Genomic DNA, 17,521 nt, shown 5'->3' on the forward strand with positions numbered 1-17,521 from the left:
TGACAGTATTATCATTTGTTTCAGTGACTTTTAAAGAGAATCTCATAGGTTCACTGGACAAGCTCATCAGCCATTATCTGATCTGCTTATCCTCATATGGGCACACATAGACGAACCTCCAGTCACACCTTGGGACAATTTAGAATGTTGTTTATAATGTTTATCGTTTTTATGTTGAACCAAGTAAGCATGATTTTAATGTCTCCGGACCGAATTTCGTTAATTTATGCGTGAGCGTAGCCATGACGTACTCCCGCTGTTCCCACGGTATGTTATATCTATCGCGAGATCTCCTTGGTTTGACGTCATTTTAGCGGGTATTTTGTTGGCGGAAAAGGCAGTCGCCCGTCGTACGGATGAAACATTTATATTTATTCACACGCGTTATGCTTAAATTTTATAAGTCAACTTAGTCCCTCCAGACTTTCGAAAGTGTATCATACATTTGTGTATACTCTGGAAAACGCCGCATTTTACGTCGAACGCATGAGGTGAGTTTATTTTTACTGAATTTTACGTTCGTCGTCTTATGTCAAGTCTCACTTTTCTCTACCTGACTCTTAGATGGATTCTTCGGTCGTGTGCACGGAAACGTTTGCAACGGACGGCTGTCTCAAGTCTGGAAACAAGAAAAAGATCTCAAGTGAGTTGAAGTGTTGTCGGTTTAACCCAATGGCGGTGTAGGCTCCCATGAAATATGCTTCCACGTTAACTCGCTCCCAGTTCCAGCTTTCTGGCCCACCAATTTAGAATCACAAATTTGGCCTTTAGGGTTCCGATATGTGTGGAGTTTGCATGTCCGGTTTGGGTTTTCCTCGGGTGCTCTGGCTTTCTCACACATTAACATGCACGTTAATGTTCACTGAAGAATCTTTTGCCAGAACCCTACAAAACATGTTTGGTGTTTTCCTCCAGGGGATGTGGAATCGGACATTGAAGCACTCTACAAGGCGGTTCCTCAGCTTGCCAAGACTTTTCGTATCATTGAGAAAATCGGAGAAGGTGCCCCGTTTATTGGATCATTTGTGTCATGTTTCTTGTTATACTGTACATTCAAATTCATAATTTGCTTTGCTTTAATGCTATTATCACTTTTATTTGGCCCGTTGCTGACGTGTCTTTGCAACTCGCGCATCAGGGACATTCAGCTCCGTCTACCTTGGTGAGGCTCGGATGCCGGATGGTCGCAGAGAGGTGTTTGCCCTCAAGCATCTCATCCCTACCAGCCATCCAACTCGCATTGCCGCCGAGCTCCAATGTCTCACTGTTGCTGGGTTTGTTTATTTCAATTTGAAGATTCTGTTTACACTGACTTGTCCTTTTATTTTATTAGTTTTAATTACCCGTTGCTTGAGAACAGACTTGACCCCCTTTATTTTCGCAGGGGCAGAGAGAATGTGATCGGTGTGGAGTACTGCTTCAGGAAGGAGGATCAAGTCGTGATTGTCATGCCTTATATGGAACATCAAGCAATAGTGGTAAGAAACAATACCTTTCAAAAGTTTGGTGTCACTGAAATCTCCTTATTTTTCACCGAAAAGCGCAGTTTCTTTTCAAATCGTTGACATTAAAATGTTACAACCAGGACATCATCGGCTCATTGAGCTTTGAAGAGGTCCGTCTTTACATCTATCACCTGTTGAAGGCACTCAGACACATTCATCAATTTGGTATAATCCATCGAGATATCAAACCAAACAACTTCCTCTACAACAGGAAGGCCAAGACGTGAGTAGAAACAACACAAAACACTCGTATCTTGTAACCCTGTATCTCAAGGCACCATTGCAAATACATTTAAATAATCTCTGTGCGCAGGTTTGCCCTGGTGGACTTCGGCCTGGCTCAGGGAACGGCCGACACTCAAATTGAGCTGCTCAAGGTGGTCAGACACAAATTGTCAGCACCGAAAGCCGGAGGCTTTAAAGAAAGACGGGACAAAGCGCCACGTAGACCACAGACCACCACCACAGCCCCCACGTCACTGCCTCCACCGCCATCCACAGCTCACCCACCTTCCTCCTCCTCTTCCTCCACCACCACCACCTCCTCGGTTGCTCGGAAAGCGGGGATCCAAAAAACACGATCTGTGACTAGCACAGCGGGGGCCTCTACCTCTCGCACAAAGCACACAAAGGTGTCTGCACCCGAATTATCACTTTCCCTCCTGGTGGTGGCAGGGCTGGCTGTCTTTTCTCCCTTTCCACTATTTTGGGGCCTTCAGTGTATCACAATGCGCCCTGAAAACAAGTGAACAAATGATGGTCACTAGAAACACAATGTAGTGTCTGTCAGCTGAAGGAACTGCTGAGACATTTTGACACAGATGCTTCACTCTATTTCTGGATTGGTACCATCATACATTGCAATCATCCAACTCCTTGAAAACTGAGTAGAAACGAACAAAATATTCGGACAAAATACGGTGAAGCATACAACTGTCGTTATATTAGCACACTAAAAATTAACCTTGTTCTAAGTGAGCTAATCTTCATTTTTAATTACCATATAGTGCGTAGGGAATGTATGGAATGAGTGAATGATTCCAAAAAGCCCCTGTGATTATTTCCTGTCCTGTTTTTCTGAACTCATTTTTTTTCCCCCCTAATCTCATCAGTGTTTGTTATCTCCAGGATTTGGCCGGTTCACGCAAAGCACCAAGGCCCGTGTTTAGCGAGAAGAACCTGAACAGCTGCGATTCAGCCGCCACCAAACACGAAACAAAGACACCCGTAAGCCTCTTGTCAAGTCAGTTTTCAGCATCCATCCATTTTCAATCATTTTGCTATTTTTTTTTTCCTCATTAGGAAAAATTTTGTCAATCTTTAAATCAAGAAAAACAAGGAAACCTTTGGATTAGTTTCACATCTCTATAAACTACAACCGAAATCCGACATGCATTGTGATATTCATGTTTTCCTCAGCTGATAAAACCCATGAAAAGAGGGGAGCTCTCAAGTTCAAGGTTCCCTTCGGCCCAAGGGGGACCAGCCATGGTCAGGAGTCAGAAAGCTCAGAGAGGTGGTCATCAACCTCTCACTTGTAACTGCTTCCAGACAGACCGCGTCTGCAATGTCTGCCTGTCGAGGTGAAGGGCTGAATCTTTGAGGTTTTTGGGTGCTTTTTATTTTCTAATATGGTACGTGACCTGCTCCTCTTGTGCCTCTAAAGGAAGCAGCAGGTGGCTCCCAGGGCAGGAACGCCAGGTTTCCGAGCACCAGAGGTCCTCACCAAGTGCCCGAATCAAGGGACGGGTAGGTCTCTTGAACAGGAATTAGAAATTGAGTCATAGGAACAAAGCCCTGTTGCAGCAAGTATCCAGTATGGTAGCTGTAGGTTCCAGCATATTTTAAACAAATGTGTTTCCTCCTGCACTCAGCCATTGACGTGTGGTCAGCCGGAGTGATCTTCCTCTCCCTGCTCAGCGGACGCTACCCGTTCTTCAAAGCCAGCGACGACATGGTGGCTCTCGCTCAGATCATGACGATACGGGGCTCCAGAGAGACCGTACGAGCAGCCAAGGCATTTGGTGCGTTTTCGACACTATTATAATTGCGGTTTGAGCCACCATCATCGTTAATCATCACCCACTCTGTCCAGGCAAGACGGTGCTGTGCAGTCGGGAGCTTCCCCGAATGGACCTCAGAGTCCTCTGCGAGATGCTCAGAGGACGCAGGGCGGATGAAGTCGTCAAGCCGATCAGTAAAACCAAATTTGTTTGTAAAGCTCCAGATCATCAACCTCAAAACCAAGCTTGTGAGACTCCTCCAATGCTCCCGAAAAGCCAGGACCAAACCCCGAATGCCTCCCCTCGTCACGACTGCCTGGTCCAAGATGAACGGGGGTGGGACGCAGTTCCCGATGAGGCTTACGACCTACTAGACCACTTACTGGATCTCAACCCGACCAGCAGACTTACAGCAGCACAGGCCCTGGACCACCCGCTCTTTAAACACTTGTAACCCCCCCCACCCCTGCCCCGTCGTTTGAGTTCTAGTACTATTCACCAAACGTTCAGGCTATTGGGCTTAGGGGTCACATTTCAGGAGGATCCCATTTCCAGGTAAATTTCACGACACCTTAATGCCTTTCTGTGAGTGTTCCAGTACTGCTGTTGATAAAACCATCTGAATCTAAATTCTGAACATTTTCTCAGAGGAAAGCAGCCACTGAGTTTACAGTGTCATCCGCAGGTTTTAACAGAAACTGGAAGCGTTACAGAAATTCAGAGAGGTGGAGATTTCTAATTTTGGTGGCACCTATGGTGTAGAAGAATCAGGCTTTTAGTGCACTTCTCTAATAAAACAGAAGAGAGAAAAAAACAGTGTAGTTGCTATGTAGTGTCCTGTGTGCACAGTGACGCGACACATTTACAAACGAACACTTTCATAATTGTTCCAAATGGCCATGATTTAATTATTTTAAAAAAAACATCTGAGTACGAAGATCACTGCATTGTACAGAAATGTTTCATTTCCACGAGTGAAATGAAAGAGATGCAAACATTTAAATGGAGCTCTTCACTTCTGTGAGCTCCTCTATTCGTACCAGTACGCTCTCCATCATGTCAAAGGTGTGCAGGGCTGAATGGAGGGCCTGGTGGGGAACATGAATTATGCCGACATCATCACAAAGCTCTTCAGAGTACAATTCAACCCAGAACATCAGCCACCCACCTGAATCTGAGACTCTGAAGTCATGCTCGGAAGCTTCTCGTCACCGACGGATACGGAAATGACAGATGTTTCTGGAGAGGAAGGTACAGTCGAATTACAATAACTTAATAGCAAGTACGTGTGTTGGACTGACCTTTGACATTATTTTTGTTCTCCGTGGTAGTGGTGCTGAGCTCCCTCTCGTAGTGGGCTCTCGACATGTTAATTCCAACACGTAGGGGCTTCAAGAACACATCTTCTATTTTATACAGCGCTGTCCAGATCCCTGTCTGTGACATTGATACATCATATGAGACGCATTCATGAGAATGTAAAATAGGCACCCAAAAAAAATTGTATTCGTATGGAAATGGGAGTTCCTGTTTTTTTCCCCCTCTTCTTGCATTTAAGGAAAGTTTAATGTTTCAACTGTGCATAGTAGTTTTGCAATCAACACCTACACTATTGTTTATGAATGTTGGTCATGATGGTGGTATTTGGAGAGTCAAGTATTATTTTTGCCAGCATTTGGTGTAAAAAGCCCGAGTAAGGCGCTAATGTGACGATAAAAGTCGCTGAATGTTGTAATACCGAAGCTCACCTTGTTCTCTGTCACTTTGTCTCTGATGATGAGGTAACGCAGCAAATTCAGAGCCTCCATGATTCTGGTGGGGGGGGGGGGCAGTCCCAAAAAGAGACCTTGACATAATAATAGACTAGTGGAGGAAAAACACTGCTAGAAAGACATTCTCTTAGTCTGCCCTCGCTGTTCTATTCGTGCACTAAGTGGCCTTACAAGTGAGGAGAAGGAGCGCACCGGTACATGGACCTCACCTGTCCAAGTACTGCAGCAGGTCGGTCTCGGGGCCGTCAGCGAGAGTGAAGACTAATTGCAGCAGAGGGGGCAAGCGAAATCCCTCAAACCAGATGTTCGCGTTTCCGGGCTGCATACAAGCGCAAAAGACAAACGCGATGAGAGAAAGAACACCAAATGATGCCCGCGGTGACGTCAAAAGAGCCGCTTCACCCGCAAGGCCAAATCGATCTGACTTCGGATGTTTTTGATGATGTAGCCTTCGACCCCGGAGTGATGACTTGTTTTCAGCATGAACCTGAAAATGAGCTAAGTTAAAAGGTTGTAGTCTGATACACAGTGCAACTGGAAATTATTCACAGTGCTTCACTTTTGTTATTTTAATGGCTAAATGAATTTCTGCCTCTAAAAAAAATTCCACCTCTGCTAAATTCAGCTTGTTTATGTTAAGAAAAAAAAACTATAAAAATCTCATTTTCAATAAATATCACTGTCATTATGAGATGTTGTGAATTCTGAGGGGGGGGGGAATCCATTTAACCCATTTTGGAAAAGAGGTGCTACTTAAAATGTGGGGAAAGTGAAGCACTCAGAATACTTTATGGATGCACGGTATCTACATACTGATGTGACTTTTCAGGCATGGAGGTGCAACCTACTTGAAAAAATTGTATTTGGCTTCAAGATTGAACTTGTCGATGCTTAGCTGGAACACTTTCAAGCCTTTGCGTCTCTGTGATTGAACAGCGTGGGATTGATGTTAATGCACAGAAGCCACAACGTTCAGTATTCGATTAGATACAAGCGCTATAGTAAATGGGGTTGTGGATTTACTGAAACTTAGACTGACTCTCTTTCCAAAGATTTGCGACAGCGCTTGTCATGGATTCTCACTACGAGTGAAAGTGTAGCTCATAAAATGGTTGGATGAGGCAATTGGCAAATAATCCACTCACCAAATCGTGTCTTGGACATATGGTCATGACCTTTGTTAAGTTCTACAAACAAAGCACATTAAAAAAAATTAACGGGATGTACTGGCAAAAATCAGAGGTGCACATTTTTAAAAAGTTTTTTTTTTTGTTTTGTTTTGTTTAGGTGACCTGAGGCACAGTGAGGAATGTCTTCATTTGCAGCAGTTCCGAGGGCAAACTGTTATCCTCTACGCGCACAAGACACTTTTCATAAAGCTCCTATGGCACAGAATACACATAATTACATCAACCGGCTACAATTTGTTTTATTTGTGTGGATTGAACACATGGCTATGTAAATTTTAAAAAATATTATTTGTGTAAACGCCACATTGAGTTTCATAAAGCATTACAAGAAATGATTTACCAGTCCTTTCTGAATCTTCAAGTCTGCGCTTCTAAAAAAAAAAAAAATAACATCAATCAACATGAGGAGAAACTTGAAGATAATCCAGAAATTGTCCACATATTGTGTCGACAATTTCTACCAACCGCTGCTGTCAATCAGGTGGGTTTGTTCTCATGAAGTGCGTTTCTAACACCAGATGTTGAAAGATGTGTTTTGAACAGAGGACAGATTTGAAGATGGTCCAGCACTATTTAAGGAGTGGTGTAATGCATTCACCTGGATAGCAGGAGGCTGACGTGATCCATATTGCACCGAAGACAGAACACAGGACTGCAAGACAGAGCAGCGTATAAGTAAGGGCATAATTTATCATTCTGCAGTTAGTTAAACATTCCTGTGATAAATACCTTGCGAGAAAACTGCCATCTCTTTTCCTCACAGGTTCAAGACAACAAAGACGACTATGTCGGGTTTAGCAAAGCAGCCCCAGTTCATGAGCCTCCTGTTTGTTTCCGAGGAGGTACAGTGCTCTTTTCTTTGTACACAAAACTGCCCGTTCATTGTCCCAGAAGCATTGCAACTTGTCAATATACATTTCAACAAATATCAGTATCATTAGTTTCAAAAGTTAGGGATAGTTGGCATTCAGGTGAAATTTCAGGAATGGGAGAGTACTAATACCACGTATCGAGATCGGGCCAATACCTGCCTTATTTCAGTGTGTCGGGTACTCGCAAAGGCTTCTGATACCGGCCGTTAATACTTTAGGCACCATCTTGTGGCCATTTTACGAACAGCAAGGAAACGGCATGCATGGCTGACAGTACCTTATTCTTGTTTATACAATACTGCAACCTAACCTAGGGCAGCCTCTCATGAGCGCATTATTAGTGCGTTGCTATCGGTTACTTGGTTCGGGTAAATAGTCAAGTTGAGTCCAGTCTGAAGACTTAAGGGTCTTACTTGAAGACACAGGGGAAGGTGTCTGCAGCAAGGTGATGAACGAACACCAGGTGAGCCAGGCTGGCTAGCGACTCTTTGGGATAGCGCACTTCTTCCTCTAAAAAGCCCGCCGCCTCTTTTCTCTTGGAGAGAGGCTGATACACGAGGCTCGTCGTCGACTCTCCGATAGCATTGAGGTTGTTCTGTCAGACACACACCCACAAAAGCAACCCTCAGATGGAAAGTTCACCTAGCCATCTTTAATCGCGTTTTTTTTTTCTTCTTCATTAGCTGGAGCCCATCACAGCTGTCTTTTTGTGTTGCAAATAGTGAACAGACAATATTTACACCTGAATATATTTTTCCAGAATATTAGCAATAGTATATTCAAGTGAGTATCTGGAGTGGGCATGCATGTTCGCGGCACGGAAGCGTCAACAGTCTACATTATCCTCACTTGTGAATGTCAATGGTTGTCTGTCTATGTTACCCCGCTTCTTGCACAAAATAGACTCGGATATACTCCATCGAATCCATGACCCGAATGATAGTGGAAAATGGATGGACGAACATTCAAATGAGGCTGGAGACTGTCATACCAAAATATCAGTGGCCAAATCCCTCAGAGGAGACAAAGCCAGAGCGTCAGGATCATTGAGTTGCACCTCCAGAAGCGGACGACACAAAGTACTCATGCAGCTGCAAGATGGACAGAAAGGCCATTCAATCTGAGAGGAGGGGTCAACGCGGTGAAGAAATGGAAACCTCAACCTCATCACTCACAACTTCAGAAGCTCTGTCCTCAGCTCCTCTTGATCCAGTGACACCCCGTCAAGTTTGGCCGACTTTTTGGAGCTCGCGCTCGCTTTGCTGTCACCTTTACAGAGCTCCCGTTCAGCCTCTTGGACGAAGGGCTTGACAAAGGCAGTCAGGTCAGAGCAGCAGCGACCAAGCAAAAAGATGTCATCTTCCTCCTGCTCTTTGGTGTGAGGCACAGGCAGTTTGGCAACCTGCTCCAGGGCGGAGGACAAAGCCATGCCCAAAGACGACGCCTTACGGCTGCCCAGACGCAGCAGCACTGACGGGATCGAGACACAATGTCATGAAACAGTTTCCAATTTCTGTGACATTTGTTTGGTAGGGTGCCAAGAGATTTTTCCGGTGTAAAATATGTGCTTTGGCGCAATAAAGATCAGGAAAAGATTGAAACAGACAGTGCGGTGGCTGATGAAATCCCTAACCTCTCTGCAAAGGCTTCAACAGCAGATGGAGGCTCTCCGCTATGGCGACAGGTTCCTCCTGCTCCAACTGCTCCAATAAACCAATCAGCAGCTCTTTAGGTCTGCACGTCTGAAATTGAACAACTAGTAAATTAACATCGTTCAAACACAAAAGGCACAATTGAATGTAGTTTAACCTCAAGTAGGTGATTGAAAATGGCCAGACAGTGAGGAAGGTTCTTGTCGTCCTTCTTCAACAGAACCTGAACCAGAGGAGGCAGCAGGTTCCACCCCATACATCTCACCAGTTCCTACACAGGAGGAAACATTTTCATGGTAACATTCAGACTAAAAAGAATAAAGGTGCTGCCCAAAAGAGTACCGCTATATCTGTTTTTGTTTTTTACAGTCTACATCTGAATTTGAAGTTACACATTTCAGCGCGGCACCACACATGCCGCAAAACGCCAGCCGGTTCTGACGTCTACTCGAAAACATGCAACATAATAGAAGAAGGAAAGGGCAGAGAAGGTCCCCATCTAAGTGCTAGTAATAGTTGGTTCTTCCCGCAAAGCTGTTCAGGTACCTGATTTGTGTCATCCAGGACAATACTGAGCATTTGAGCACTGTGTCCCTCCTCGATGCATGACCGACCAGCAATCATAAAGACATCGTGATCTTCGGTGGTGTAGCTATCAGCTTGGAGCGCTTGCTAGATGGGAAAAACAAAAATGGATGAAAAGCATCTCATATTGAACTTTAATCATTTCAATTAATTGGTCATGAACCTTGGTACAATAAAGGCTGCAAAATACTGCACTGGATTATGGAACGGATAACCTCATTAGAATTGAATGAAAATGTGTAATTCTTGTTGAAGAAGAACAAAACAGTTTGGACTCACGCATCTTTGCACCACATCACAGAACTGATCCAGAGCCATTCCCTTTGTCCTCACACGGCACTCCTGAAACACTAAATGCTGAACAATGTAGGAACAATACTTGTGTGAATCATACGTAATGACATTAACACTATAGTTAACTGGTAAACTGTAAACAGACGAGTCAGTGCTAGCTTTGACACATCATTAGCTTAGCAATTAAACTCACAAAGACACATCTACATAATTTTATCAGCATCTACTCAAATATTTACATGTAACCAATTACGCAGTTAAAAGTTTACAATGAAAAAGAAACAACCTGAAAATATAGTACCAAAAGAGAGACCACGCCGGGTCGGGAATGAACATTTGGCTCATCCGACTTGCCGTATTTATGTGACGTCACAGGTCATAGTTGATATCGTCACAAACAGGAACAACATGGAGTCGGAAGAAAGAAGAGTTGTCTCGAAAGCGACTAAAAAAGGTACTTAAAGAGTTTGTTTTGTCAAATTACTTACCGTTCGTTCACCGTGATGTTTGTTTGTCGTGGCAGGGGGAAAATACGCCAAGCTGCTGTGTGAAGAAGAAGCAAGGAGGTTTTTCATAAAGTCTTTTCATTTGTGTGTTGGAGTGACAGTATTGCTAACCCCTTTTTGAGCCCTTTTTTTTTTTTTGGTAACTGCCTACCAAAAACTGCTACATTTATGTCAGGATAACAACAACAACAACAAAAAGGCAGCTCACACGTTTGTGTTTTTTCAGCTCAGACAGGATTTCTGAACCTAATAAACTTCATAAGCTGGTGTGTTGTTTTAACATTCAGTTACCTTTGTTACTGTAATGTAATGCTTGTATGCGTGTTTCTCAGGAGAGAATCGATCCGGGAGACGCTGAGGGAAAGACTGGAATTGGAGAAGAGAGCTTTGCAAGTGGTGGAGCGTCTGCTGGAGGACAGCGTGTGTGAGGACTTCTTGCTCGACTGTGTGAGTTCAGTCCAACTCTCTTTGCCCTTACCTCCAAATTTAAAGTCATGAGTACCCATCCTATGGATCTAATGTATTTAGACTTTACTGCAGTACTGTATTTCAAATTCATATTTCTTAATATGTTATTGTTTTCCCCACACAGGCCAAGTTTATCACCAGTGCTAATTACAGAGATGCTGTGGAGGAAAGATTCATTACCAAATTGTGTGGTTATCCTTTATGTTCAAACAAACTGGGAAAGGTATATGCATCCGTTGATCATATGTTTATTACCAAATGGACTTTATCGGTGTCATACTTGAATGTGTTTATCTTACAGATCCCAAAGCAACAGTACACAATCTCGACGAAGACTAATAAGGTGTATGATATCACAGAGCGCAAGGTGACTGCTGCTACATATGGTAGAATAGAATAATTGATGAGCTATACAGTACATGTTGCATCTGAACATGAATTTTTGTGACTTTCTTTGTGACTTTCTCTCCATGCAGTGTTTCTGCAGTAACTTTTGCTATAAAGCATCCAAAGAATTTGAGCTGCAGATATCAAAGGCACCACTTTGGCTCAGGCAGGATGAGCGGTATGTGTGGCTAACACACGTCAAAAGATCACTTCATTTAGTTATGTCCGAATGATATTAAAACTATAAATTAGTATTTCCTGTGCACATTACACCTACTTTGTGGCCACAAATAAGCATCTTGTACTCAAGTTCCACATTATTCTCTTGATTCCATCATTTTGTTCTTGTTCTTGTTTTACTTTTAATGGCAGTAATATTCCCAAGTAGAGAGTAAAAGTGCCGTATGATAAAGTGAATGATGAAGTGAAAATCATTGAATCTTCTTGCAGACGCCCAGAAATCAAGCTGAGGAAGAAAGGAGACATGTATGTATTTTGGCTTCAGTGATAACATTCCATCACACTGTTTTTTTTTCTTTACAGTATCTCATAAAAGTGTGCACAGCCCTCACATTTTGCACATTTTTTTTTACTTTTCATGGGACAACATTGAAGAAATGTTTTTTTCAATGTTAAGTAGTTGGTGTACACTGTACAGCTTGTGTAATAGTGGACATTTACAGTCAACTCAAAATAACTCAACACAGAGCCATTCACTGCTGACAACAAAAGTGAGCACACCCCTAAGTGAAAATGCCCTAATTGGGCCAATAATTTTCCCTGCCGGGGTGATGTGATCCATTTGTGTCAGGAGGACTCAGTGGTAGATAAGGAGCAGGTCTGTCTAAGTAGTAAAGCAAATTAGACTGTAATACTGACTACTTAACATTGGAGCAAAATGTCATTTATTAGGCGTAGTCCCAAGAAAATAAATATTTACAAAAGTGTGAGGGGTGCACTCACTATTGTGAAATAATGTATACCAGCATCAAATATACGAACTCTTGTGTCCAGTGGAAGTTCTGGTGAGGAGGTGTGTCTGACAGCCAAGTGTCTCCAGGAGGAGGATATTGAACAACCGCTGAGCATTCAATGCGAGGACCCTCAGGAGCGTTGCTACACAGCCGGCTGCAACGACGACGACTACAGCAGCGATGACGAACGGGAGCAGGACTTCATTTCTAGCGTGGTCTCCCGGGAACGCAGATCCAGGGTGCACTGGGGTGACCGGCCAAGACGTAAAAACGAAGGTGAGGGAGTTGGACGGGGGGAGGCAGAGAGGAGACGGTGTCAACAAAAGCAGAGAGCAGAAAAGGAAGACACAATGAGACGGGATGAGTCTTTTGAGACCAACCGTGAAGAATCGCGCGAGGAAGCCAAAGTGGAAGAGGTGATGGGTCAACTGGTTTCATGCAGCCTCCACACGGCATCGCCAACTCCAGCCTCTCCCATGAATGAATCAACTCACTCGAGAGAAACCGGTTCACCGGCCGAGTTAAGCGCAGACAGTCGGCCGAGCCTCGACATCATCCAGGTGGGGGTGAGCAAGCGAGGGGTGTCGGGGTTACGGGGTCTTCTCAAGAACCACGCCCCCGAAGCAAAACACAACCTGATTGGACACAGTCTCCTTGAATCCTTGAGAGCGACCCTGAACGAATGGCTCACAGATGAGAGCCTTAAATTCCTGCACGGCGCTAACTGTACACTTGACTCTCCCTCTACATACCTGAAAGAAGAAGAAGAAGAGGAGGAGGAAGACGAGGAACTGGATGAAGATGACCTTGAGGATGATGTGACCGAGGTCAGTGGAAGAGCGGAGCGGAGAACCACGGCGGCGGCTCCAGACTATGAGGCTCTCAAAAGGGAAACCCAGCAGATGGTGCTCAAAGTCAGAGAGTTTTACAAAGGCACCTGGATTATGCCTGAGGAGCCACAGAGGGTGAATGGAAACGAGGTGAGTGATGGGAGAGAAAGATGAATGAAAGTTAGTCGCCACAAGGGGGCGCTAAAGAAACCCATCGGTAGCACTTAGGACTTGGGAGAGAGGCAAGTAGAGCCACTGATGTTTCAGTGATTTTTTTCGAGCTTGGCCTCGCGTCTTAACCTCCAAGGTTCAAGCAAGTCCCAACTTACTTTGGGGAAAAATGAGTCCACTATATTGAAAATACTGATTTTCAAATGTAAACAGGCAAGCATTGTAATCTCAATTAGTTCAAGTCAAAGTCGGTCTCAAAAATACCAAGCCAAAGTCAAGCATTTCCTAACTTCAAGCTAAGCAAGTCCCAAAATTGGTGACTTAAATGTAACTCCTCTCAACTCAGTCCCCTAACTTTGCCTATTTGTACCATCGTGTCTTAATATGCGCCCAGTATTTTCATTGGCGACACATTTTAAAACACTGATTAAAAAAAATACTTTCATCAGCAAAACATTTTAAGACATTATGATTTTAAAAAAATACTTTCATCAGCAAAACATTTTAAGACATTATGATTTTAAAAAAAGTGTCACGTGTTTGTCTCACTTCCAGGACCAGAGCACAAGTGACTCTCCGGCTCTGCCACTGGTTGACTCCAAAGCTCAGCACCTCATCCAGAAGCGAATCACAGTGGAGAAGCTCGCCAGCTGGTGTGTCCACAATCCTCATGATTTTATTCTGCACATATTTGTGGTGAAAAAAAAAAAAAAGCTCGGATTTGTGGATTTACTCGATGCCTTGTCATTTCTGTCCTTTTTGATATGCAGTCTTAGAAACATTTTGGGTCCGCTGAGTCTCACCCTGAGTGACATCACCAGTGACCTCAACAACCTGGTCAGGACATTCAGGTCAGTGCAACACACCTACAGAGACGCGCACACACACTTCCATTGGGACGGATTCAGGTTTCACGGCAGCAACCGATGCCACCTCGTTCCTCATCTTACGGGATGCTCTGCTAAATTGCAAGCAATACAACTCGGCTCACTGAGATGAAAAAAAACAAAACAATAATAGCGCTCATGTTCTTGTCACTACAACCTGTAAGATCAGTAAATGCAGTGAGTATTAAGAGGTGATGTGACATAAAACAGCATTTCAAGTTGTGTACGCAAGGCAAAAAAGAAGGAATAAATCTGATCATCAAATTGGGCAACATTGCCGAATCGCCCGGCTGACTCAAAGCAACGCTAATGGTCAAAAACAAGGAAGTGATGCCTAATCCGTAGAAAGGAGGAGAGAGTCGAAGGGAGGGGCAATTTTAAAAACATGCTGAGGTTCTGGTTTAACGAAGACTCTCAGTTGTCCATCCTGTCGTGTTGTGAATGTCAGTATGAATGCTTGTTTGTATTCATGTGCCCGGCGATTGACCGGCGACCAGTCCAGCGTATGCCACGTCCCTTCCCCAAAGTCAGTTCGGATCGGCTAATGAGGATACGTGCTGTGGAAAATGGATGCACATCTTGATAGGATCACCGGTGGGAAATGAAGGAATAAACGTTACAAACAAATCCATACTTTGTTCCCCTTGGCCGTCAAAGTCGTTTTCAACAGGTTTGCTATTAAATCACCGTGTCAGTGATTTAAGAGAAGTTTGGCTTCCAGGAATTCTTTTGTTTTCTGCCGAGAGGCCCTGCGGACACACTTGAACAAAAAACCCAAAGGATATGCGTTGTTGCCAGACAAACATACATCATGGCACCTTGTACAGCAAAGCCATGTTTGTGCCACTTCCTCTATTTATCCATGAGAGTTATATCCACGACAAGCCTGAATGTGGGCTTTTGCCCTTGCAAAGACAGCAACATGTCATATTGGGGGACTGACTTTGCCTGTTTTTGTTTTGTTTTGTTTTTCGAATATCACAGGTTTACCAACACCAACATCATCCACAAACCTCCAGAGTGGACCCTCATCGCCGTAGCGCTTCTCCATCTGTAAGTGCGACTTCGACTTAAATCAGCGGCACCCAAACTGTGCTCCCCGAGCTGTAGTGTGGGTGTTGGCGAAATAATTTGCAATCATCCAAAAATACAGTCCACCAAAGACGGGGAACGTCCAGTTTGGGAGCTTCAGTGAGCAAACAATAAGAAACAAATACGTAGTAAGCATTTTCCTTCACGAAATGCCGATGGCCGCAACTCAGACCAAAAGTGGCTAATTGGTTAGCCACTTAACAGCCAGCTAACTCCACATTCTCATTCACTGACACAACGAAAGGCTCATGAAAGGTATAAAATGACTTTGGTGTGAAGGAAGTCCAGTGGGACAAACTAGAAAAAGAATGACAAAGTGCCATCGAGCATGGGCACGGTAGCAAATGTTGCCATCGTGTACTTTTTGTGTGCAGCTTTGCATACAAACAAAAGCAAGCAAGTCATCAATCTCCTGCGCTGTGCCTTGGCATCACCGTGCCTGTGATATTTTCTCGGCCGCACCATATGGCGTGCGGGGCGTGAACGCGCGTGCGATCGCGGCGACGGCAGTTCACGGACAGTTCCGTGCTCCTCCCATCTGAGTACACACTGGCGCTTTGTGGCCTTATCTCACCCAGATTGTACCACTCCAGATCCGTGAAGGAGGACGGAAAGCACACAAGCAGCCCTGTTCACCTCTCATGTTAAAACACACACACATTCACGTTAAACTGGCACTTGGGAAAAGGTTCCCCTGATTTCACCCGGCTCTGATTTATGAGACCCAAGTGGCTCACGTCAACGTCCGAGCTCACCCGCATAACAACATCCTAGTTATTTCAGTCGTGGACAAAATATTTGTGTTTTTGTGAACTCGAAATACAGTTGTGCCTTGACCTGATTTGAAAAAAAATGAACATTGAGACAAAAGTAGTGCTTTGCTACAACCTTGGAGCATTTTGTTGCCCAAGGAACTATTGAAGTGAATTGAGGAGCTTCGTTTAGATAACAGGAGTTCTTTGCCTGACATCTTCTGACAATTCTAACCTTTTTTCGAAGGACGTCAGTTATTCGTTTCCGCTTGACAGCTGGGCTCGGTCCTGCTGTATAAAATAATGAACCTTGATGCAGCTTCATTTGATTCTGATTCTGATTCATCCTCGTGGGCTCTGATTGGCTGCCGGCGAGATCACGCGTTCTCTGACAGAACACTTCAAGTTTTCTTTTCAGCCCTCCCATGGCAGTTGTGCTGCAAGACTTCTGGCGGCTACGGCTCACTGGTCATCCTTTCTCGATATCCGCTGGATGCATCTCCATTTCGATGGACTGCTGCCTTTTCTTTTCATTTTACACAGCACACTTGTATCGCAACCGGTGCCAGTGGCAGCGCATGATTTCATCAGTCGCCATTCAAATCCAAGCTACTATTTTTCCGCCATGAATAATTTGGCGTGGTGCACTTGTCTATCTGCTGCCCAGCAGCTGTGGAGCTCGTCTGGCCTCTTTTGTTCCAAGTCGGTTGAATAATAGATGCCCCCCCCACCCACCTTTGCAACACGGGAACCTGAGGAGAACCACAGATAAACCGAACTCCACGGAGATACGTAGACAACTAGGTGTTGGGGGGAGGGGGGTTGCAAGTGTCCAATTAGAGATGATTGACGCTGAATCATTGTCATCCTTGAGCCACATTAGCCATGTTAAGATTCAAAACAAAAGCGGTCTAAAAAAAAAAATAGATAACGCTCAGTTTTTATTGTCACTGTGACAATTTTTTTTTTTTTTTTGTATATTTTTGTTCTTTATGGTAGTTTGCATCATAGTTGTGGTTTCAGACTGATGCATGAAATATTGTTACATTTAATTCACGGCAATTCTTAAATAATTAAATAATCTACTCCCCCATCCAGGTTGTCGTATGTGTCTCCAGTGGTTGCCGAAGCCTTGAAGACGCCGTCGTCAATCTCGTACGTAAACACCCTGATGGAGGAACTGGGCCTTCAGCAGCAAGACCTCTTGAACCTGCTCCAGGCATTTAAACCCCCACCGCACTGACAGACTCACATTCCAGTTCAGGGAATGGCCACTTACTGTATCATGGGTTCTGTAATTGAACCAAATAAAGGTATTGATTATATTTTTGTTTATTCAAGTATTATTTTGTGTTTTTTCTTCTGTTACAGTACGTGTATGTTCAGATTTTTGATCCAATCCGATTTCAGCCTCTGGGTTGCCATGTTATTGGAATCTGCCAAGGGCCTTGAGAATCGCCGGTGCTGGTTCATGTAAACTATTTGCTTGCATCGGGAATATTTCATTAACCAATCCAATTTAAAATATATCCTCGCAGGGCCGCAGCGCTGGCCCTCGATGACGTCAGAATGTTTCCACGG

The 17,521-nt window shown here is 44.1% G+C and overlaps 3 protein-coding genes and 1 long non-coding RNA gene across 6 annotated transcripts; 3 read left to right on the top strand and 1 right to left on the bottom strand.

Moving 5' to 3' along the window:
• Positions 1-73: 73 nt before the first annotated feature.
• cdc7 (cell division cycle 7 homolog (S. cerevisiae)) lies at positions 74-4,307 on the top strand. 2 transcript variants are annotated; one of them, XM_019877845.1, is made up of 12 exons: positions 74-491; positions 565-643; positions 916-1,002; positions 1,139-1,274; positions 1,385-1,478; positions 1,586-1,728; positions 1,819-2,137; positions 2,634-2,732; positions 2,925-3,088; positions 3,172-3,254; positions 3,380-3,529; positions 3,601-4,307. In XM_019877845.1, exons 2-12 carry the CDS (start codon positions 565-567, stop codon positions 3,960-3,962), a joined length of 1,716 nt encoding a protein of 571 aa, XP_019733404.1. In that variant the 5' UTR covers positions 74-491; the 3' UTR covers positions 3,963-4,307. The 2 variants fall into 2 exon arrangements, with proteins under 2 accessions (XP_019733404.1, XP_019733405.1); XM_019877846.1 differs by having other exon boundaries at positions 1,819-1,882.
• Positions 4,308-4,391: 84 nt separating this feature from the next.
• On the bottom strand, positions 4,392-10,233 carry glmna (glomulin, FKBP associated protein a). The gene is made up of 19 exons (XM_019877843.1): positions 10,160-10,233; positions 9,859-9,936; positions 9,541-9,666; positions 9,152-9,265; positions 8,976-9,084; positions 8,518-8,812; positions 8,334-8,433; positions 7,756-7,937; positions 7,069-7,122; positions 6,811-6,841; positions 6,573-6,662; positions 6,426-6,467; positions 6,129-6,202; positions 5,683-5,767; positions 5,490-5,599; positions 5,257-5,320; positions 4,810-4,945; positions 4,677-4,747; positions 4,392-4,596 (listed from the first exon to the last, which is right to left on the bottom strand). Exons 2-19 carry the CDS (start codon positions 9,895-9,897, stop codon positions 4,507-4,509), a joined length of 1,812 nt encoding a protein of 603 aa, XP_019733402.1. The 5' UTR covers positions 9,898-9,936; positions 10,160-10,233; the 3' UTR covers positions 4,392-4,506.
• Positions 4,659-9,534, top strand: LOC109520548 (uncharacterized). The gene is made up of 5 exons (XR_002169198.1): positions 4,659-4,759; positions 6,568-6,951; positions 7,014-7,145; positions 9,215-9,290; positions 9,364-9,534. It is a non-coding gene; the product is annotated as an uncharacterized LOC109520548 (long non-coding RNA).
• On the top strand, positions 10,230-17,280 carry rpap2 (RNA polymerase II associated protein 2). Of its 2 annotated transcripts, none has more exons than XM_019877841.1 (12): positions 10,230-10,327; positions 10,397-10,463; positions 10,712-10,826; positions 10,972-11,070; positions 11,149-11,214; positions 11,324-11,412; positions 11,685-11,720; positions 12,249-13,188; positions 13,765-13,862; positions 13,980-14,060; positions 15,081-15,149; positions 17,039-17,280. In XM_019877841.1, exons 1-12 carry the CDS (start codon positions 10,282-10,284, stop codon positions 17,181-17,183), a joined length of 1,851 nt encoding a protein of 616 aa, XP_019733400.1. In that variant the 5' UTR covers positions 10,230-10,281; the 3' UTR covers positions 17,184-17,280. The 2 variants fall into 2 exon arrangements, with proteins under 2 accessions (XP_019733400.1, XP_019733401.1); XM_019877842.1 differs by having other exon boundaries at positions 10,397-10,439.
• The last annotated feature ends 241 nt before the right edge of the window (positions 17,281-17,521 follow it).

The sequence above is a fragment of the Hippocampus comes genome, unplaced genomic scaffold (assembly GCF_001891065.2).
Source record: "Hippocampus comes isolate QL1 unplaced genomic scaffold, H_comes_QL1_v1.1 scaffold317, whole genome shotgun sequence".
Taxonomy (NCBI): Eukaryota; Metazoa; Chordata; class Actinopteri; order Syngnathiformes; family Syngnathidae; genus Hippocampus; species Hippocampus comes.

Coding starts and splice junctions, on each gene's coding strand:
- cdc7 (XM_019877845.1), top strand. CDS start 565: ATGGATTCTTCGGTCGTGTGCACGGAAACGTTTGCAACGGACGGCTGT. Junction 1,003..1,138: donor CATTGAGAAAATCGGAGAAG/GTGCCCCGTTTA, acceptor CTCGCGCATCAG/GGACATTCAGCTCCGTCTAC. Junction 3,089..3,171: donor TGCAATGTCTGCCTGTCGAG/GTGAAGGGCTGA, acceptor GTGCCTCTAAAG/GAAGCAGCAGGTGGCTCCCA.
- glmna (XM_019877843.1), bottom strand. CDS start 9,897: ATGGCTCTGGATCAGTTCTGTGATGTGGTGCAAAGATGC. Junction 8,813..8,975: donor GTTGAAGCCTTTGCAGAGAG/GTTAGGGATTTC, acceptor CGATCCCGTCAG/TGCTGCTGCGTCTGGGCAGC. Junction 4,946..5,256: donor ACAAAGTGACAGAGAACAAG/GTGAGCTTCGGT, acceptor TCAATGTCACAG/ACAGGGATCTGGACAGCGCT.
- rpap2 (XM_019877841.1), top strand. CDS start 10,282: ATGGAGTCGGAAGAAAGAAGAGTTGTCTCGAAAGCGACTAAAAAAG. Junction 13,863..13,979: donor GTGGAGAAGCTCGCCAGCTG/GTGTGTCCACAA, acceptor TTTGATATGCAG/TCTTAGAAACATTTTGGGTC. Junction 15,150..17,038: donor GCCGTAGCGCTTCTCCATCT/GTAAGTGCGACT, acceptor TCCCCCATCCAG/GTTGTCGTATGTGTCTCCAG.